The sequence below is a fragment of the Squalius cephalus genome (assembly GCF_949319135.1).
Source record: "Squalius cephalus genome assembly, chromosome: 12".
Lineage (NCBI taxonomy): Eukaryota > Metazoa > Chordata > Actinopteri > Cypriniformes > Leuciscidae > Squalius > Squalius cephalus.
This window is the reverse complement of record NC_137133.1, coordinates 5,305,025-5,328,404: the sequence shown is the minus strand read 5'-3', so window position 1 is coordinate 5,328,404 and position 23,380 is coordinate 5,305,025. Positions and strand designations below refer to the sequence as shown.

The 23,380-nt window shown below is 37.9% G+C and overlaps 1 protein-coding gene across 2 annotated transcripts in view; it reads right to left on the bottom strand.

Annotated features, from left to right (window-relative positions):
• Window positions 1-23,380, bottom strand: part of fndc1 (fibronectin type III domain containing 1) — a 36,011-nt gene that overhangs the window by 4,452 nt on the left and 8,179 nt on the right. For both annotated transcript variants that reach the window (XM_079888913.1, XM_079888914.1), the window contains 13 exons: window positions 20,365-20,574; window positions 20,094-20,192; window positions 19,863-19,983; window positions 19,243-19,430; window positions 18,477-18,584; window positions 17,710-17,898; window positions 15,417-17,612; window positions 15,198-15,313; window positions 14,618-14,729; window positions 14,185-14,529; window positions 10,100-10,294; window positions 4,518-4,754; window positions 1,441-1,549 (listed from right to left, as the gene is read on the bottom strand). In XM_079888913.1, the coding sequence (XP_079745039.1) occupies window positions 1,441-1,549; window positions 4,518-4,754; window positions 10,100-10,294; window positions 14,185-14,529; window positions 14,618-14,729; window positions 15,198-15,313; window positions 15,417-17,612; window positions 17,710-17,898; window positions 18,477-18,584; window positions 19,243-19,430; window positions 19,863-19,983; window positions 20,094-20,192; window positions 20,365-20,574 (4,225 nt within the window). The remainder of the gene's footprint in view (window positions 1-1,440; window positions 1,550-4,517; window positions 4,755-10,099; window positions 10,295-14,184; window positions 14,530-14,617; window positions 14,730-15,197; window positions 15,314-15,416; window positions 17,613-17,709; window positions 17,899-18,476; window positions 18,585-19,242; window positions 19,431-19,862; window positions 19,984-20,093; window positions 20,193-20,364; window positions 20,575-23,380) is intronic.

The following is a 23,380-nucleotide window of genomic DNA, read 5'->3' as shown; positions in this document are numbered from 1 at the left end:
TAAAAACAAACTTTTATTTTGGATGCGATTAATCGCGATTAATCGTTTGACAGCCCTAATTTTTAATTCAATTTAATCCTGAATGTTATTTAATATTTTCTGTATTTATTTTTTAAAATTGCTTTTATTTGTTTTAACTATTAATTATGTATTGTTATTTTTTTGTATTATTTTTTCAGCATAAAATAGCAATTTCTTTAGTAAGTGAAAAACTCACTTATGCTTCTGTTTTTTTGGAGGGTGAGGAGAATAATTATTTATTATTAAATAATTATTATGGCTCTCAGTCTAAAAGATTTGATTTCAAGAAGACTAAATAATACACCTTTGTGTGGATGAAATGTATGCATCAGTCCCCTACTCGTTCAACAACAACAATAACTTATGTACACTACCGTTCAAAAGTTTAGGGTCAATAAGATTTTGTAATGATTTTGAAAGAAGTCTCTTATGCTCACCAAGGCTGCAGTTTTCTTTTAATCAAAAATACAGTAATATTGTGAAATATGAATTGCTCTTTTCTATTTTAGTATATTTTAATTTATTCCTGTGAATTTTTTAGCAGTCATTCAATATCAGTCTAATATGCTGATCTGGTGCTCAAGAAACATTTCTTATTATTATCAATGTTCAAAGAAAGTTCATAGAACAGCATTTATTTGAAATTGAAATCTTTTGTAAAATTATATATGTCTTTACTGTCACTTTTGATCGATTTAATGCATCATCATAAAAAAAAAATAAAAAAAAATAAAAAAGACGAGCTTTGATGATAATTAAATTTCACCATAAAAAAAATGCAAATTACTTTTGTCAAACTTCCTATCTGGGTTTGATCAGTTCCAATCTGCTCCAAAGACTCAGAAATCACACAGGACAGAATGAAACAAATATGTCAAACTGAACGGATGCATTAACGAGTTATGACACAATATGACAGCCCTACTAATTATATATTAGTCCCTTGCTCCCATGACTTAACCTGTCTTTTATTTAACATATTCAATATGTTGAATATCTTAGATCAGTTATCTTGTCAGAGATGGACTTAGCAAAAGATGTTTGGAAAAATGTACATCACCACAACTATTCCTAGATGATGTTGCACACCAAGGGGAAAATGAATTACCCATTCATATAAATTTATGTCCAATAAAGGTAGTGGAAATGATTTTGTAGCTTTGTATACCAGCAAGCCTTCAGCATATTGTTGAATTAAGCATGATTTAGAAAGGCTCCCAAAAGATCTCCATTGAGAACGTGTTCCAGTTTTCTTTTTGTGAGCCTTTACATGCAAACTGCTTTGTATTCAATTGCAATCATTGCAGACAATAGAAAACACATGAATGAATGAACATACAAAGCATGTAAAATAGTGAATGGATTGATGGGATATGTTTGCGTCTGTGTGCAAGAGTCCAGTCATATGCTGGATCGCACCTGGAATTGGGCTTGAGGTTTTCAACAGGAAGGTGTGTTCCACTTGAGGGTCTGGTTGACCATCTGTTGTTTAGGACATCGTCATAGGATGCACTGTGCACCATGTAGCCTACAAAAGAGAGAGAGAGTGAACAATTAAACCATGCACTAAATGCGAGAGATTCAAACAGGTTCAAATAAATGAGCATATTATGTCATGTCTGTGCAGGGATTCTTCAATATAATCCTAGTTCTTCATTACGTCATGGAAGGGCTAAACTCCTGCCGAGGCAGCAGGATGTATATAAAGCATGTGTGCGTATTTTCCATCATTTAAAATGAAAGAGAGAGGGCAGTGCAGGAGTGAAGCTTTATGAAAGAAGGGAGGATGACTGAAAAAGTAAATATAAATGTTTAATAAAGGAGATTATTAAAAGAACAAGGATCTGTTAACAATTTCAGCTGTTGATAACAATCGTTTGTTAACTTTACATACACTACCGTTTAAAAGTTTAGGGTCAGTAAGTCTTTGAAAGAAATCTCTAATGAACATTTATTTGACAAAAAAAAAAATCTAGTTTAATATATTTAAAAATGTAATGTATTCCTGTGATAGCAAAGCTTAAGCCCAGTGTCACATGATCCTTCAGAAATCATTCTAATATGCTGATTCATGAATCTTACTGATCCCAATTTCGGGTGGTAGTATATATACATGCACATACGAAATTATAAATACGTATGTTGAATTTGTAAATGTATTAATAGTAAATATGAATGATTTTAGGTCTAGTAAAAACTGTAAAGCAGTATAAAAAAGCTGTGCAGTAACATGAGATTGCATTGTAAAATTTTATTCAAGAGCATGTGGACTTTATTTTTCATGTGTTGGAAAAAGCTGCACCATTCATCTAAGCAACTTTATCAGTTGACTGTTGGCAGTGAATACCCTGCATTTCAACCTCCACACACATCACATCATGACACTAACAGTGGCTGTGGGAACTGCCTCCCTGTATGTGTGAATCAGGATGAAACTGTCAAGGTCAATAATGTGTGAGCAGTGTTATATATTGCTTTGTGTTTGGAAATGCACATTAAATGAAAACCAGACAGGAGGATGTAAGACAATTCAGCATACTACACTTTTACAGATCAGGGTACTTCAGCATGTGGTATTTCAGAGCACAATCTTGCATCTTATTTACAAACCACACACAATCCATTTCAATCAATTACTGAACAAGCCAAAACAGTGCATCATCATTTTAATGAAGCCATCCCAACACAGCTTCTTTCTAAATTATGGAATGTACCAATTCACAAATGTCAGCGCTGTTTGCCTGCCACAATTAAAGGGATAATTCATCCAAAAATTAACATTCTGTCATCATTTGCTCATTCTCATATTGTTCCAAAGCTGTATATATTTCTTTCTTCTGTTGAACACAAAATAACACATTTTGAAGAATGTTGGTAACAAAACAGTTTTGGTGGCCACTGACTTCCAATTAATGGGGTCATCTTTTATGTTCCACAGAAGAAATAAAGTCATACAGGTGGACTGACATGAGGATGAGTAAATGATGACAAGCATTTTCAATGTTGGGTGAACTACCTCTTTAATGTTGTGCTATTACCACCCACGCAGTTAATTAGCAATTTGCATAGCTGGATTTCTTATTCTTCAAGGGCCAGTTGTTCAAAGGTAAACTGATCGGATTTTGGTTATAGGATTGGATCAAATCTTGAAAATGGGTTGTTCAAAAGGGAAAGAAGGAATCTGAAATCAGATTAGATCACGGAATCCAATCCTAGTTTTAATCTGGATCAAACCTTCAGTTTGTGTTGTTCAAAACTTGTCAGTAGGATTTGGATAACTTTGATCCAAAAAAACAGGATCATCCTGATCCCAACAGGGGGTAGGATTTCAAGGTGGATTCCAGGAAGAAAATGTAGTAAAACTTTACAAAAAATTGGTCAAATAATACATTTCCAGATCATTCTGATCCAGATTAAATGTTTTGAACAACTGGCCCCATATGATAAAATTGTTGTTGACGTGTTACAAAGGTGGTTGAGGCAGAGATGAAACAGGATCTAACTGCAGCAGCTTTATTCAAAAACAAACTCAAAACTTCACAAAACACAATCTCAGGAACATGAACAGAACAACCAACTAAATGCAATGTAGAACTGATAGAAACACAGGGCTTAAATAGACAGCAAACAGAGGAACTAATTAACGAGACACCTGAACTGAAACTCACATCAAATCAAATCAGTAATCATGGAAACAAACAGGCAGGGGGCAGAGAAAGACAGAACTGAACTAATTAACAGATTAACCAAACACAGACAAGAACAGATTGCCATATTGGCCTACGCACTGTCGAATGAGAAACCAAACATCATAGACTGATATTGATTGGACTGGGTTTTTTCATACATATCACCGCACCTTTGATATGTTTGAAAGAGCTACTGAGGCCTAGTCCACACATACACAGGTATTTTTTTATAAACAAAGATTTTCCTCCTTCTTTTAAAAAAAATTTGCATCCACGTGAAAACGCAAAAACACGCTATGAAGCGCTGTCAAGAGAATTCCAAATCAGCCAATCAGAAGCCTGGAAAAAAGGTTATTACCGGTTCCAGTTCCAGTTCCAACGTCACAAGCCAAAAGTTTCGCCATCTACACGACCACACTGCAACTGGAGTTTCTAAAAATCTTCACCCTGGCAGGAGTTTTCAAAAAAGTTCGGTTTCAGTGACCGGATACTGCATTTGGACGAACAGACAAACCGCATAGAAAAAGCTGCGGTTTTGAAAATACCCGTGTTCGTGTGGACAGGGCCTGAAACTCCATAAATAAATCCACTTATCCTGAGCATATAAGTCACAACTCTGAGAGTAAAAATCAAGCCTAAGCCCGAAAATTTGTCCTAAGCCCGATTTCCAAAGATTAAATGATATAAGATGCAAAAGAAAGCTTGTAATTTTATTTTTGCTATTTTGTGGCGAAACTTACAGACTGAAGTCAATTTTCACAGTATTTTTAAATAATAAAAAAGGAACTGCTATAGACCGTCACTCACCAGACACCATGTCATCTTTCAGTGGAAGAGCCCAGTCCAAAATCACAAAGGAGTGACAGCCCTCCATAGCAACCACAGTGACATTATGGGGCTTGTTTTTGGGTGGCTGCTTTTGATTGAATGATTGTTGGTCCTTCTCCATCAAGTCTGCTAAGACATCCACTTGCAGGTACTCCAGAGCCTCAGTGAGGGAGCAGGGAGCTCCAGGGTCCTTACGGATGTAGTTTACATAGGGAGCTGAGAGCAGGAGGTGAGTGAGGAGAAAAAGAGAAAGGCAAAAGATGTGAATTGAGGAAATAAGGAAAGGCAAATACAATTTCACTACACTAAAAGGTTTTATTACAGATTATAAGCATTTGACAATTTAAGTGAAAATCTGAATTCCTGTCATAATATCTTATAGTATTTGGTTTTCCCCCTATGGCAGCAGCACAAGTTTGTGTAAAACCTGAAGATCATGTTTTCCAGCATGATCTGAGATTATCTTGAGCTTCGCCATAAACTATCTGAATGTATAAAGAGTCAAATAATCAAATAGAAATAGTGCACAATCATATACATTTTTATTCTTTATTTTGCATCATAACGTTTCTTTGCTTTGAACTTTTGCCAGGATTACACAAAACAAATCCCAGATTTTCAATTTATTATGTATACACTGCCATTCAAAAGCTGGGGGTCATTAAATAAATACAAAAAATAATACATTTAAAGACGTCTTTTATGCTCTCCAAGGCTGTATTTATTTGATCAAAAATACAGTAAAAATAGTAATACTGTCAAATATTGTTTTCTATTTTAATATATTTTAAAATGAAATTTATTTCTGTGATGGCAAAGCTGAATTTTTAGCAGCCATTACTCCAGTATTTATTGTCAGAAATCATTCTTTCATGAATCATTTCTTATTTTAAATGTTGAAAACAGGGAAACTTTTTTTTCATGATTTTTTGATGAATAGCAGGTTCAAAAGAATATTCATTTATCTGAAACAGAAGTCTTTTATAACATTTTAAATATCTTTACTGTCACTTTTGATCAATTTAATGTATCCATTCTGAGGAAAAACAGTAGATAAATTGCCTTTGGCTTTCAATCTGTATGTTTTATTAGGTACAACTAGTAATACAAAAAGGATTGCAAAACATCCATGGACGTTCGTGCAAACAGACAACAAATAACTTGGAAGTACCGTTCAGTGAACATTTCATTTCTGTTATGTTGTTTGCATTAGCTTGTTGTCCTAGTTTAAGAATGTACCCAATATACGCTTGCTCGTGGTTGCAGACAATAAAAGCTTCCATTGTTGATATTTTGCTGTAGACTTTTTCCTGTTGGCTCAATGAAATTTTGTTATTTCTGTCGGTCCACACACAGTGCCAGCTGGATCCACAGCTGTGAACACTTCCAGAAACCCCTGTCTGATTGGGCCACAAGATTCACACCTGGACCTAATCAAAAGCTCCATGTGATGTTGAACCCTGATACAGAACAAAAAACACACTTCTGTGCATGTGCCTCCGCAGTGACCAAATGAGACTCGCACACAAAAACAAGCTGCATTGAGTGCACTCGTTACGGGTGATAAAACGAAAACCACAATACAGTGTGTGAAGAGGAAACCACTGATGGGGAGAAAAACTGAACAATGCATGCTAAGAAGAGTCAAGATGTAACTTCCAGTTATACAACACAGGGCTATATTTTGATGTAGTTTTTAATACGCACAGAAACTGCTACAACTACTGCATTCACACCTACAGAAACAGTCGTACACCAAGGTGGGAGCAAACACAACAGAAGCAGTGTGAAATATAGTGGATTTTTTTGGCGTATCTGGAGAGCAGAGAACACCCTAGCATATTAAACCCATAAATATTAAAAGACACGTCTGAGGTTTGGGCCAGAAGGAAGCCTCTCTCAGCTGATATCAGCACATTTAGCTCATGTCGTTTTATTATGTTTCTCTGTTTAAATGGCTTGCATATGTGTAAGTATGTGCCTGTTGTGCAGCCCTAAGTCTGGAGTGTCAGGATTTATTTATCCACGCATTGAGGATAAGACATTTTACCAAAGAGTTGTGTTCTCTGTGTTCCTGGACCTGTTTTTTATAGGTATAAAGCTTGTTTTGATCAAGCCGGACCTGGAGATGTTAATGTTGCAGTGCTTCTGCTCAATCTTAGCTGAGCTATATACTGGCTCTATCATTCTAATGTAATGGCCGCTTCCTCAACTCAGTTTTACTCTTGTACCCATTAGTAATACTCACATTATGAGGCCAAATCCTGTAGCCACAGCCTGTAACATGCAGTATTTCTCTACAGGCACAGCTTGGTTCCTTGGTTCTTTTAATAATCATACTTTTGAATTTGAAGAGCTCAGCAGTGCTTCTGGCTCCAGTGGTCTAAATGGTGTTCTGCTGGGCATAGCCATTTTCTAATACTGCAGTATAAATGGATTACAATCACCAACCTAGGGACCATTGAGGGCCTCCCTCATAAAACAATGAAGAGTTGGCTAATCATGTTTTTCTCATTCTTCTGCTGTTTTCCTATGTATCTAGCCAGAGAAGTTGATGTCACATTCCTGCCAAGACAAGCACATTAGAGGACCCGTGAGGAGTTCTTGGATTGCTGGCTAATTACCAAAAACATAAAGTAGGTAGTGTGACCCTTGTCTTTTCATAATACATACATTAAAAGAAGTGCACCTTAATCAGTGATACCTGACACCAATGTGCATTGTTAACCAGAGATTTTAAACAGTCAATAAGGCTGTCAATCAAAAAGACATTTCAAATTAATAATATATATGACTAAATTAATAATCCCATATAAATATTTAATTTCAGTACATAAATACCAATATTTGCTTTAATTGAAAGACATTATTGTTGCAAACAAAACTACTGATTATACATTTGAAAACGTGGCTATAGAAGCCTAATATATATATATATATAATTTTTTTTAATTTTAATTTTTTATATATTTTATTGTTACATGTATGAGCTTAGATACTTACAATAGCAAAATGAACTTCCCTACTGCAAGTGCAATACTGTAAAGTCAGTGAGGGCAGAACTAAATTTGCCTGATCATTAGCCAAAGCTCCAGCTCAGCATAACCATTTCTGAAATTCATCTGGCAACTGGCACAGTCTCTGCATGCAAACTGGACCTGATACAATGTTCCAGAACTAGGTGTATAGCTTGTGGAGATTGAAGTTCGGAAAGATGGAGTCTGTTGAACCTGATGTTGAAAGGCTATTACAGTCAGTCTTGGTAAAAACTTGAAAAAGCTTGAGTCAGGTAACATAGGTTGAATAGGATCACATCATTTTTGCACTAATCCATTGCTGAGTGGAACACAATTGCAATGTTTAAACAAATGTGAATTATTGTTTGAAACAATATCCTAATAGCCTATATCCAATAAAAAACAATTGGGTTCTTTCTTATTTTTCTCATTCAGGCACACACCTTTATCCTAACACACACACACACACACACACTGGGTCTTGGAGTATTTGGGAAGGAAGCCCAAACCCACAGACATTCAGCCATAATTTATAGAGCGGAGTCTAAATACTTTCACTCAGGCATTCTCAAATATTTCCTACAGAAGCTGCCCACATGAAACATCCTGAGAGCCTGTAAAGTCAACGGCCTCTAAAATGGCCTCTACCAACACATGATATGTGGTATTTGTTGCGGACATGAGGGTTGACGAGGTTAGTTACACTCTAGCCATAGCGGAGAGACCTCTGAAAGTAGAAGGTAAACTTAAAGTAACATGATCCGAATAGGGAGGCTAAAGGTAAAGATATCTTTTTGTTTTCCTTTTTACAATACACTACCATTCAAAGGTTTGGGGTCAATAAAGACATTTTTCAGCAAGGATGCATTAAACTGATCAAAAATAACAGTAAAGACATTTATGACATTTCAAAAGTTTTCTATTTCAAATAAATGCTGTACTTTTGAACTTTAAATTAAATCAAAAGAACCCTGAAAAAATGCATCAAGGTTTCCCCAAAAATATTAAACATACTATTTCATTGATAATAATACATGTTTTTTTTGTGTGTGTGCACCAAATCAGCATATTAGAATGATTTCTGAAGGATATATTTCTACAGGAATAAATTACTCTTTAAAATAATAAAAAAAGAAAACAGTTATTATAAATTGTAATACTATTTTACAATATTATGGTTTACTGTATTTTTGATCAAATAAATGCAGCCTTGGTGAACATAGACATCTTTCAAAAACTGTAAAAAATATCTTACAGACCCCAAACTTTTACACGATAGTGTACACGTTTACTAGTAACTTGATATGGCACAATTTTCACAACTGTCCTGGAGGTCAAATCACATAAATGTTAGCTTATTTTGTATGATAGACCCTTTACACTTGGCAATAACATTTGTTACATATCTTGATATTTTTTTAGCTGGATTGCATTCACACCTTCATTTCAATGTATTTTCAGTTTGACTGGATTGCATGATTCAAAATTGGATAATTAAAAAATTCTTTGCAAACCCTTTAGTAAAGGATGTTAATGGGTCTAGAAGCGAAGAAATGAGGTGAAAAGTTTGAAAGCGCTCTCTATTGTGAGAGAAATTAGATTCCAAGTGTAATAGAGTGAAATAATTTGAATCGGGTGAGATAATCACAAGAGCGTGTGACTGTTGTCTTTTTCACACTGCGAGAGCAGAATAATGAAAAGAACTTGCAACACGGGACTTTAACGACTCGGTCTGTCAAAGTGACATGTTTATTTACAGCATGATCTCATTTATTACTTGTGTAGCTGAATGCGAATAATGAAAACATGTTTGCATTTATATCTTCATTAAATGTGGTCAAAATCTGTCCCAGACACCTCAGGAGGTAGTTTCTGTGTTGCGATCACAATCCAATCAAACTGTGTTTTGTGTGTATTTACGGATATTTGGCAATCCAAATGTGAGTCAACTAAAAATGCATGTTAATGCTAGGTGTAAAAGCATACAAACACACAAATTGATTAGGCTTAAGGAACCAACAATTTTAGTAGTGATGCAAGTTGGGCAGCTGCCCAGAAGTGTACGAGCTGCACAACAGTAGAATATATAGTGCAATGATAATCATGGAAACTTTGTAATAATTTTGATTATGAATTAGGTATTCAAGTGCTTACAGAGGAGTTGTCTCTTTTTGTGAAAATTTTTATGAACTTGGAAAAGCATTCCACTACCGAAGGACAAGAAGTATTTGCATATAAATCCTACCTATGGTCAGCTGTATGCACTATTTTATTTGCTGCTTACAAGCATCACCAAGGGAATGAGCTGCATTTGTAGGCCAGATAAGTTTCCTTCACATTCACCATTCAACTCTCCAGTGCCTCACATCTACAGGAAATGCTGTGGTGATTGGAAAGAAATTAACTGTGAGTGGCCAGTTGTGTTTCCTGAGTGGTTCAATCGCAACATGGTATTGTTGTGTTTGGAACCAATAAGAAAAGGGATAATAGCATTTTATACCGGAGTACTAACTGTTGTAGTATGTAGTAAAGCAAATATATTACCTGTGAACCGCTTCTTTCCAGCCACATCAAATTCAGAGGAAGGGGTGTTGTTAAAAGGCCTTGTCTCAAGAGTGGGAGCCAGTGTTGTAGGAGTCTGTGTTGTGGGAGCCAGTGTTGTAGGAGTCTGTGTTGTGGGAGCCAGTGTTGTGGTGGGAAGTGGGACTGGGATTGTGGTGGTCTCCACAAAATGTTCTTCTGTAAGATAGAGTTGCAATCAAAAACAGGAAGAATAAAAGTCCACAGGATCCAACCTCACAATGGCCCAAAAGTATTTGGATGCCCATGTATTAAATTACAAAATATTAAGCCAAATGACATTTATTTTAAAGTTATGCCATTTTAAGTGTATAAAAGTGTCCAATTACTTTTTCTTTTGTAGTTAGCACAGCACTTTATTCAATTTTGTTTTAAAAATTAAGTGAATGTTATTGCTCTGTTAGAGTAGTGAGAATGTGACCGCACTATTCTTTATGGTTAATATACTCTAGCCCAGGGATTCCTGTCGCAATGAGGGGATTACTACTGGGACAAGCCAAGTAATTATTAAAACTGTATATAAACAAGCTTGTCCCCGAATGCAACTTGGCAACATTGGCTGTCTTGTGTACAAACCAGCCGAATTACATAACAAATGATTATACAACAAGTTCTAGTTTTTATTCCAGAAAGGTCATCCAAGTTTGAGCATACTGATTGAATCATACAGATCTTCACTTTGCAACTTATAAAGCCACTTAGTATGGAAAAATTAACAATAGCAAGCAGCAATTAATGGGGTTCAGGCCCTTTAAGGCCTTAAAGCGCAAATGTAAGACAATACATATTATATAGCAAGCCTGTAAACACCTAAATCATTGACGAAAAATACCTTTTTCTACAATTTCAGGTCATTTACAATAGAAATATTGTTTTTGAAACCTTTATAACTGTTATAGCACTACCTATAGCCTGATCTCCATAAAAGTTTGCATTCTTGTTTAGAATCATATTTTGCATAATGCTTGCATCATTTTGTGGAGTTCTGAGTTTCGTTAAGAAACTATAGGCTTTTGTGTACAATTGGCCAAGCCCATCTCTGAATGACCCTGTTATAGCTATCCAAAGGGTAAAGCTAAGGTAAAAAATTTATTTTTTTTTGATAATTATTGATACAGAGAATTGTCCTGCAGTGATTTTTATCTAGGTTGTAATATTTAACGAATGATTTGATTGATTGCAGTGGTCCTACAGGCAAAGTTGTTCAGAACGAGGTATGAATATCGTGCATGTGTGAAAAATTGCATAATATACAATCATTTACGTGCTTGAAAAATGCGATGGCGCCCCCGGTGGCCGATTTCTTTCAAATTTCTCACAAACCTCTAGGGCAGTGGTTCCCAAACCTGTCCTGAAGGCACCCCAACACTGCACATTTTCTTTGTCTCCCTAATCAAACACACCTGATTCAACTCATCAGCTCATTACCCATGTGATAATGAGCTGATGAGTTGAATCAGATGTGTTTGATTAGGGAGACAAAGAAAACGTGCAGTGTTGGAGTGCCTTCAGGACAGGTTTGGGAACCACTGCTCTAGGGCCATGAGTCAAACAGGCCCAGGGAGTTTCGTTCAGACCAGCCTCTATTAACCTTGTCTAACAGGTGCTCAAACTTAATTGGCCGACGGCGGCCATGTTTTTTTGTTCCTCATAGACCATCACGGCATCTTGGACAAAGACACTGCATGCTTGTTTGGAATGGCTGTTGAGTAGCTATAGCCATTTTTGCATTTTTTCTTTCTCCTTTTATAGCACCACCAAGTGGCCAGTCACTACGTCCTTTTTCACGTGACCACAGACTCGGTCCATACATAGGTGTAACGAGTTTGGTGATGTTATCTCATTCCATTCAAGAGTTATAGCCACGCCCACTTTGACTATTTTGGTGTCCCATCGTGAATGTGAATGAAAATTTTGCCTTTTCCTGATTATTATTGACAATCAGACTCCAGAGAATCTTTCTGCACTGGTTTGGTTCCGATCGGGTTAAAAACATAAGATTAGTTCACAAAAGGAGATTTTTCAAAAAATCCAAAATATCAGAAAATGAGACTAATGGTTTAGGAGTTATGAGTGGTTTTGTGCTTTTGATCGCTGTAGCGCCATCGTCAGGCTGATTGGGGCGAGCCTTTGTTATGTTGTAGACGGGGTGGGTACTACCATCCCTCAAAGTTTCAAGTCTCTACGACTTACAGTTTGGTCTGCCTAATCACTTTTAGGGCGGAATGTGGACAATTACAATAGGGTTTCAGAACTATGTGCTTGAACCCCTTAAAAAGAGGGAATGTATGTACCTTTGTAAACAATAGCAAACAAATGGCATCTGTAAAGCTGAAATTAAATGGAGTACAAATGGCTATACGAAAAACAAAAGTAAACTCCTTGAAGCTTGGCAGCCAGTAAACAAAACAATCAGCCAAGACCATCTTCATCAGTATCAACAACATCATAAGATACCATGCAGATTTAGATTTTTTTTTTTAAACACAATGTCAGCATGGATTGGAAATTCACTCCATCTATATTGTAAATGTATGTTACAGATCTTATTGTGAAGAATGCCAGGCTTCTCAAATTTTCTCAATTTCTTCAAACTTCACCAACTTTGAGTGCAGTGCCCACATCTCAAAATCCAACCAACAACCAATGATTAGAACCAAGACCCCATCCTACATTTATTTAATTTTTTTTTCAATAAACAGTTATACTCTCCCGACTTTCCTCCCGAAACCAAAAGTCTGCTGTCTCTATACCAGTTCCTTAAATGGACAGTGTATAAATTCTGCCAATAGCATCACCAACTAGAAATACAAAAATTATTAAACAATGTTTACACTGCCAATTATCAACAGATAATCCCTCGCTAAACTGATACCAGTGGTTCAAACAAACACACCAAGTATGTACACTTTTAGGGGGAAATAAACTTTTGAAATTACAGTTTTCTACAAAGGAGTTTCTCCAAAAACTCTGATCACAGGCAGATTCAAAGCATAGCAGAGGTTATTCAGGCATAACAGGAGGATATCCTTTGAGGTTTACTGTGTACATCCTAACTCACATTATCCTTGGAATACTGATTCTAAATTACAGGGGATCAGGTCTTGTGGGTACTAACTACATGCCTGTGACAAGACTCAATATATAAGAGCCAACTTTAGTCACAAACTGAGCCAAACACTTTTCTGTCCCATCTTAAGAGTATCTTTTGCATATTTTGCATTGACGCACATTACAACATTATGAGATGGACACTATGGGCCCTATTTTAACGATCTGAAACGCAAGTAACTTTGTGGGCAGGTCTTGGGCGCTGTTGCTATTATACCGGCGGGATAAATGGTTTGGGTGTAATGTGAAATAAACCAATCAGAGCGTCATCTCACATTCCCTTTAAAAGCAGGCGCGCTTGTTCCATGGCGGATTGCTGTTATAACAGAGCGGTTCACAGCCGAGGAGACCGACGTTCTCGTCAGGGCCGTAAAACAGAGAAGTGACATTGTATGTATGGGGATGGAGAAACCCACCCAAATTAGCTTCGGTTAAACAGTCGTGTAATAATTTGGGTAAATGTGTAAGCTAGATTTATGCCTATTTTTTCACATCTTCATGGACACAACAATGATTTCCCTCGTGTGTTAATATTTTTCCTTGTAAATAATGTATGATTTGCAAAAATGAAAACTGCTGCTTCTGTGTAGATGAGAGAATCAAAGTGTATGCGTGTTGTGCACACGCTACATTATGGCCAAGCATGCGCCCTTAAAATAGCATATGAATAACATGCGCAACCCAACGGAATTGTTTTCTAAACCTGCAAAACAGCATCAGGGAACGTTTGCACCGGAACACGCCGCCTCTTTTCGCTGAACCGCCTCCGGGAGCGCAAGTTCATTCCCTAATTTACCGATGTGCGTCTGTGGAGGGAAAAGTCCGCTGTGGGCGGGTGCAAAATAGGAATGATACATGCTTCGGTGTACAAAGTCAATTGCGCAGGGTGCAAGATAGGGCCCTACGAGTTTTGTGTGGCTGCAAAGTGTTCATCTCACCTTCAGAGTAGCAGTTAAGTATTCCATCAGCATCCAATATTGGGAAACCATTCTTATCCTGTCGGGAATAAAGTCCAGGTGGACATGTAGGCTCAGCAGCTAATGTTGACGGCTCCAATGTTTCTGTTACCATTTGTGTTGTTGTAGGTTCTGTTGTTGTTGTTGTTGTTGTTGTAGTTGTGGTTGTAGTGGTTGTAGTCCTGGGTTTAGGGCGGTCCAAGCCCACAATGGGTTTTCCTCCAACAGTAAGGTACTTGTCACTTGGATTAATCACAGGTCGACTGTCCCTTCCATGACCAAATAATGCTAATCCTTCCTGGTTTACAAGTGGGCTGCCCTGGTCATCTAATATAGCAAAAAGAGATAAAAGTCAGTTTAAAACATGCTGCTCATTTCTATAGTTGCATTAAATTTAAAATGGTAATCCACTTACCAAAAATAGTCTTGCCATCCTCTCCAAGGATAACTTTTCTGGGTCTTCCCCTTGAATCTTGAAGGACTTTTCCGTTTTCATTCATTAGGACACCCTTATCCAGATCTACTATCTAAAAGAGTGAATGAAACTTTATAAAGGAGAAAAATCTTTCTTTAACAAAAAGTGAGGCAACAGTCAAACAGTCTTGCTTGAATAAGTGTCCCTAAGGTTCCCTGTCTGTGGAGTTTCCATGCCTAGAGAGACATGTCTATTCACATGACTGTCTTTGCTTACGTTAAAGATAATTTTGTTTGGACTGCAGTACTCTCTGATTGATTAGTGTATCCATACAACAGACGTAACAGAAGTCATGGAAATGGGTAGTTACATTCTAGGGTCACTATCAGGGCTACAATCTTGCCATGGCTCACTTTATGCTAAATCTTTCATGGTTTATAAACTGGAATATGAAAAGAAGTGCATAAAATAAATTTGCCAGAAGTAAATAAACTAATATAATTTATTCAACATTTGTATGGATTTTAAGTTATTCAGGACTGCCAAATTTAGCAATAATTAACGCTGCAAGTAAACACACCCATTTCGTTCCATCAGGACCTGTGATATGTCGGACTCCACTTGGTTTTACATTTTCATCAGATGTTGAGGATACTCTGCCATTTGCAGCAGTCAGATTCGGCCGTCCATTTTTGCCTGAACATGGAAATGTGTAGAAATGAGTAAAAGTGTACTTATGCACACACTGGAATTGTTGTACAAACAGCATGTGCATCCTTGCAGACAACATAATGTTTACCTTTTCCATAACTTGGCTTGTAGCCATTGACTGGAGTGTTTTCCTTAGAAACTGACCGCAGCCTCGATCCCATCACTGGATTCCGAGACTCAGGAGATATATTCCCACTAGAGCTTTCACCAGCAGACAGCCCATGAGAAGAGCGAGAAACTGAACCTGGGGTGAGCTTAACATTAGTATTTCTCCGGACAGCTGTGTCACGATCTGAGATAAGTGGTGACTCTGCTGGACTGTTTTGAGAGGAGGCAGGTGATGATGCTGAAGAGGAGGATGATGTATCCAGTGTGGAAGCAGAGCCAAATCTTCTGTGTTGTACTGGGTACAACCTACTAGGAAGCCGTGATCCTTTCAGACGACTTGCTACCACAGGTGAACGGACCCGACCATTAGAAGCCAAAATAGGGACTCTTTGGGGAACTGTAGGAAGTGACTTTGAACTGGTATTGGTACTACTTTGCTCCCTATCCACACTTTCATTCTCAAAGTTCTGGACATGTCTCTGATGTTCACTCACAACTGTTGTTGTCGTTTTAGATGCTGCAGTTGAGACGGCATCTTTGGTCTCGCTCTCCATGGTCTCTTTGCTTCCCTCGTAAAGATAATCATCTTCATGATCATTGCTAATTTTTACAGCTTCATTACTACTGGGATTGTTGGAACTTATTGCAATATTTGTTTCTCGATTTAGCACACTAGGTTTATTTGAGACGGGATTAATCTCATGCTTTGAAGGGATTGTTGTGGGTGAAACATTGGTTTTATCACTAGTGTCCTGAGAGCTCACAGCAGTAGAACGAGAAGGAAATCCTTTAATAATTGGCCTTCCTGCACCTACAGATGAGGCAGTCCTACTCCACGGTATTCTGCCATCTTGTCTGCGACTCCCTATAACTTTCCTAGAATTTCGGTTTGGTAATGAAAAGGGTGAACTTCGTCCTGTTGAAGAAGGGTTAGTCCTTGATGGAGAATGGGAAGTAGAACCATAATTATCACTTTTTTCTTCTTTATCATCATTTTCCTTTTGTTCCTCTTTAGTTGTATCAGCAAGGCTTTTTTTGGTTTCTTCAATGGCAGTTGGTTGTTCATCCTTTGTGTCTAGCTCCGTGTTCTTTTGGTTGGTATCAAGCTCCTTTGTTGTATCGTGATTGTTTGTCCTGGTTCCTGTGTGCAGTGTGGATTGTGAAGAAGCAGATGATGATGAATCAGGTTTGAGTCTCTGAGCTCTAGTTGAAATTCCAACTCTTCTTCCATTAGGGTACATAGCACCAGATCCTGAACTTGTGACTCGACCTGTGGAGGAAATCCTTCTTGTACCTGAAGATGATGATGATGATGATGATGGTAAGGATGATGATGGAGAAGATACTGAAGAAGATGAAGTGGAAGAAGAGGATGATTCTGATGATGCTGTGGAGGAAGTTGGAGAAGAAGAGATGGATAAGGATGATTCTGATTCTTTCGGTGGTTCAGGCCTGGTTTCCTGTGGTGAGATCACCGAAGGCGTCCTATCAGTGACACTTATCTGGTTGTACGAGTTCTTTCCTTCAGGATAGGAGACTGCTGTCAGGTCCTTTCTTGTAGCTGCAGATTCTTGGTTTTGCGACGAGCTCGAAGAATCTTCACTCCGCATCCTTGATCGAGAACCATGTGTGCGAGAATAAGGCCTTCTTAATCTGCTTATATCAACAATTGATGATGTGCGAGGGGTCCAAGAAGGACGTTTGTCTTCAGATGTTTTATGAACAGAGTCTGACTTATTGGGTTTTGATTCTTTAGTGTCAGATGAGTATTTTGAATGTTCCTCTGTTTGTGGTGACACATTGTTACTGCTCTCTGGTTTTGTCTCCCCCGCCTCATTTTCTCTGATCTCTTCTTTTGTTGGACTGTCTGTTGGCTTCTCTTCCTCATCTATATTTCCTTCTCTATCTTTGGTATGAGATGAAGATGAATGTGAGTTTGACCTTGAGCTAGAACCTCCGCTTCTGACAGAACCCCTTACAGAGGATAAGATGCTGTGATAGGACCTTGTCTGAGAAAGAGGGCGCCCCCGCCTTTTGGTGGTTGGAGTTGTGGTCTGAGTATCAGACTCTTCCATCTCATCTGGCTCCTGATTGTCTGATTCATTGTTGGATGATGTCTTGGAGGTACTTTGACTCGTCCTGTGGCTATCCGTGTTCCTTAAGTGAGTAGTGCTGGCTGGAGACAAAATTGAGATACCAGTCTTAACCGAGTTTCTGTAAAGCTGCTAGTGTAATAATGTTTATTGGGGAAAACATCTGTTGGGAATACTTACATGCAGGCATTGAAACAATAATGGCTTTAGTCTGTGGTCCTTGTCCCTTCCTATTGACTCCACGGATTTTGAAGATATAGCGGTCACCTGGCGTAAGTCCATCTATGGTAGCAGAGGTAGTGGTGCCACGGTATGTAACTGACTTTGCGCCAAACGGTTTCATAGCAGGAGCATAGGAAAGGATGTACTCTGGAAGTAGATGTCAAATCAGTCAGTACGGTCAATTTAATTTGGATACCATAGCTGAATATTTTCCAATGAACACTGGGAATACCCAAGATTGAATCAATAAATCTAGGCCAAGGATAACACAGTAAAGAGGAAAGTTCCTTCAGCATGAACAGAGAACATTTGTGTTTTCCACATGTACATTTGTATTGGTTTTGCTTTTGAGACTGGTGCTCTGCACGCCTGCTGGAGAAATTGTGATGCTGAAGAGGCTTATCATTCCCATATATTTTGGCAATGCCCAAAGTGGTTTCAGGGAAGACATATGGTCAACTATTAGTAATGTTTTACTCTCCAAATGCCAAAGTCATTTTCTGTTCTTTATTTGGGGCATATTCCAAAACTAATAGAAAGAGCTGACAGATATCTGTATAAAATATGATCAATGTTAAAATACTTTCTCCTATCCCAGCTAAATATGCAGATACAACTGTATTAAATGAGTAATGCCTGGTGCACACAATAAACAAATAAAAAATATATGGTTCTTATGGTCTATATGGAACTTGTTGAATTGATAGCCTACCCTGTGGTCTTACCTCTTATTCGCCCATTGGTTTGCTCAGGTGGATCCCAGGTTGCTGTGACAGCAGTACCTTTTCCTCTAAGAGGTTTTACTTGAAAATTTTCAGGAGGGCCAGAGGGAGCTATGGGTGGGAGAAAATAAAACAGAAATGGCAATCAAATTAATATACAATCATAGAGCACTGCGCATTCTCTTTAACCTAACTTTATTTTTTATTTTTTTATTTTTTTACATTTACATTTATGCATTTGGCAGACGCTTTTATCCAAAGCGACTTGCATTGCATTTCATTTACAGTTCTTGCTTTCCCTGGGAATTGAATCCATGACCTTGGCATTGTAAGCGCCAACGCTCTACTGTTTAAGCTACAGGAAAGCTATGGCTATAAGCTATTTTTCAGATGGAAACAAAAGACAGCTTTACGTTTTCCAGAGGAATGAGGTTATTCTCATCACTCCAAACAAAAATACCAAACAGGCAGTAAACAGTGACATTACAATGAACTGGGCGGTTAGATCATGCTTGTCATGCAAGATTGTCTTGGGTTTTGTGTGTGCATTTGTAGGGGTATACAATACAATACAATACAATACAATACAATACAATACAAATAATTTTTGAATAGAATACTTTAATCTCCAGAACACTTTAAAGATTTTTTTCAATCTGTTTAGTTTGCAGATAATTATATCTATAATAATAAATACTATCAGAATTCAGCTGCTCAACAATGCAAACTAAGCAAAATCTGTGTTAAAGATCAGAAAGCATAAACAAACCTGATTCAGGGGTTCTCTGGAACACAGATGCACTCCATTTCCCCTTCTGATCTCCTTGTGAGATACAAATAGAGAACTCGTACATGCTGTCCGCAGAAAGCGTTTCAATCATGAGACGTCTCTGAGTGGTGTCCTTGTATTCCCATCGCGCAGATTCCCCCTTTTCTCTGTATTTCACTGTGTAATACCTGCACACATATTAGTTCTATAGATGAAATATAGCCTTCATATCCTTCATATACTGTATACACACAAAATAGTCCAAAGGTTCCAAAAAATGCTGTTCTTTTGAATTTTCTATTTATCAAAGGATTCTGAAAAAAAACAAGTTTCCACAAAGTTGTAAGTAGCACCAAATCAGCACCAAATCAGCATATTAGAAGGATTTTTGAAGGATTATGTGACACTGAAGACTGGGGTAATGGCTGCTAAAAATTCAGCTTTGCCATCACAGGTGTAAATTATATTTTAAAACATTAAGTAGAAAACATTCAATACTATTTCACAAAGAAGCCTTGGTGAGCATAAGAGACTTATTTCCTTATTTACGGTAGTGTATGCAGTGCAGCCCACATACCACTTGGGACACCATTAAAAAAAATTAAATAATACATTTTTACCTGGACCCCCCTGGTATTTCCTTCTTCTTCTCAACAAGTGGATCAACCCATGTGATAAGGACAGACTGAGGAGACAATACTCTAACTGTGATGTCCTCTACTTCATCCACAACCTCTGGCTCTAACATACAGGCATAAAAAAAGGGTATAACAAAGAATGAATATTAGGTTTGCGTGAGCTAAAATATTGAATATGGATTGCTGGTTAGCACCACTATGATGTGTGATTACCTGTGGTCACTTTTTTACTCAAGGTTGCCGTGTTGATGGGTGCACTTCTCCCCTGGGCTCTGGGTGCCTGCAGTGATACCACATAGACGGACTCAGATGCTACGAACAGAAGGGGGATACCAGATACGGCCACGTATCATTACACATTACCTGCAATGAGATATACTGAAGACATGCAATCTGAGCTTAGATCTAAAGGCATACAGTATGCATATCTAAAACACAATTTAACCGCTTGAAATTCCTATTAGCCACCTTCAAACATCCTTACCCAGTTTGGGCTTGTTACCATTGCGCTGGTCTGCTTGGTGCTGGCTGAGGTCCACTCTGTGTTTGTTTTGGGCTCGGAGAGGGAGGTGTCCTCCTTGATGAGGGGGCTCTGGTCCTGAGGATGACTGAGGGGCCCTCTGCTGTCCTAGTGCCGTCCTCTGAGTTGGGGGCCGTGGGTTAATCTGTGATGAAGTTATAGACACCATCCTGTCTAATGAAAGAACAAATAATATTGGCATTGGAGTTTAAAAATCACTGAGATTCTGTCTTCAAAGAAATAAACTCAAAGAAAATATTGACTATAATATTTGTCCTTATTTTCTTATCGTGATTTTATGCTGTATTGCACTTGTGGCCAACCTCTGTTCTTTTAAATGTGCTTTAGAAATTGATCTGCCCTGAATTGACTTGACTTTAATAGAAATGACTTCATTGTGATAATACTGTACTATGTTACATTATCAAACATAGTGGGGTCTGTAAAGTCTAGATTCAAAATCTAATTTAAACATGGAAATAAACACAGTTTTAGGATTTTGAAAAATGTAAAACAAAGAAATGTTATGATATAAAATGATGTTAACACCTTTGTTTAAAAAGGTCAAATTTCCTTGCCTACACTGAAGCACACATAATATAATTTGTAAAGCTGTATTAAATTAGAAAGAAAATATTTCACAAGCGGTCTCACACTTTTAAATCCCGCTGTACTTCACAGAGGACGACTCATGTTTGCAATCTTTCATAAAACAAACAACATTGGGAAATACTTGTGGAGACGTTGAGATTTGCTAAAGTGAGTAAAGTTACAGGGCCACACAGTTTACAGTCATGTGCAATCTCACTTCCTCTCTTATTGCTTTACTGTAATCCCCCATCTGACAGGACTTGGCAGGCGAATGAGACAGTCAGACAGTCTTCCTCCTCTCTTTCCTTCAACACACTGTTTCACGCGCATCTCTCGGTCTCTCCCTCTGGTGTGCAGTACATCCCTGAGAGGGTAATGAAAAACAGCCCCTCTTTCTCCATCAGTCTGTAATGTTTCACTTCTTTAATCATTCTCAGATGATCGGTTGTAGTCACATTTCCTCATTAGAGTCTGTGTGTAATTTAAAGTTTGATTGTGACAGTTCAACCAGTGTAGCATTAAAAAGTTCAGTAATCAAGAAAATGGGGTGAAATTAAGGTATCAATTATATTTCTCAGCTATTTGATAAAAAATAGCTTAAAATTATTTTAGTGCTTCAATTTAGCTTCAAGCTTTCTAAGAAAAATTGTCCCAGGGAATGTAAAATAATATATGCCTAGCAATAAAACGCCTAGCAAATTAAAAATATTATTAATCCATACTAGGCATGCCCGCCATCTTGCAAAGATTTGCGTGTCGCAGCTTCTGGTTGTGAAACCGCCAAGATTTAAATACCCAAAGAAATGGGATAACCTTTTACAGGTGAGAATGTGTTGGTTTGCGTTTTTATGTGTATTAACTCAATATTACATGTTTTTACTATGGTCATTTAATTTTTTTTTACTTTTACTATGGTAACTTTTTAATGTCAGCTGACGCCTTCGTCTTGTTGTATTGTGTTAGTTTAGCAAAATAATCTACTTAAGTCAATTTCGTATATAGAAATTCTATATAACTCGCTAACTCGCTCTCGAATGTTCACGGACCACTCCAATATGGCGGACGTCTTGCACATAGCGGCCCATTGAAATGGCCGTATGTAGGCTATGCATAGCATAATATGGCTGCATTCCAGTCCACTTTTAGACACGCACTTGCAAACTTCCCTAAGCACTTCCCCTCAGGGGAATCCCTGCCGCCATTTTCTGCCGCCATTTTGAAGTGCGTTCCACTTCGTGAAGTGGACGAGAGTCTACTTCATATGTACACTTCAGGCACCTATATGTCCCACTATGCGGTACGATTGTGATGACACCACAGATCTCGTCTAATCACCACCACAACAAACAACTCTATGATATATTAATTATAATTAAATTTTTAATAAAATTTAATTTAAAACAACCCAAACACACCTATACATTTGGATGCTGCATTAAACAAATTCTTAAAGGGAATAAAAAAAAAACACCAACAACTCCATAGCTGATTCCAAGTGATCAAGGGCTTAGGACGTTCCAATTCAGCCCATTGCAGTTTCCGCCAGTAGTGGGCACTCGTGCAACGCAAGCAATGATGTATACCCGAGTGAACGAGAGGGGGGAAGTTAGCGAGTGAAGGGCATGACAATTTTGGACTGGAACGCAGCCTAAGTATGCAATGAACAGCCATTAGGGATGTCTGGAATCGCTTCACTAGTACTGCTCTTCTTCTACTTCACTTCCCTCGCTTTTAAGCTTCACTATCGCCACCTAGTGATATGGCATACAGATCGTATTACATATCACCAGATGCCTTAACTCCTGTTTGTTTTCCTCAGTTTTTAAAGTATTTTAATTCTAAGTAGATTTTATGGTTGGCAGCCAGGTAGTTTTTTTTTGTAGTAGGCTACTGCGAGACGCAGTCAGACACACTTGGAGAACTTGGCTAGTTTCATAAAAGCTCCAAACCACTGGTTTGAAACTAAAGATTAGTAAATGTTTCAAAGTTTCATGAAGCAGAGTTTCGAAAGCACCCAACTTCAGGTCATTCTGAGTATTGAAGAATGCGATAAAAAGGGGGAAAAAAGGAGCTTCATATCCTTTATAGCTCAGCCTTTGGCTAAACGCAACGATTAAGGACTAACTTATGATTGCTCAGACATCACTCACCTAATAATCAAGCTCTACCAGCATTATTAACACTTAGGTTAATAAGAAATGTCAGGTCTCGAAATGAACTGAGATGATAGTGACAGCAACTCAATTTCCTTTGTACACACAAACAGACACTTATTCCCACTTCACATTCAGAGAGTCCAGCCAACACAGCTGAGGCAGGCTCACATATCACTGGCCTTAAAACAGGGGTGAGACGTAGTAGCTCACCCTTCTCTAACTCTTTCCCTCGC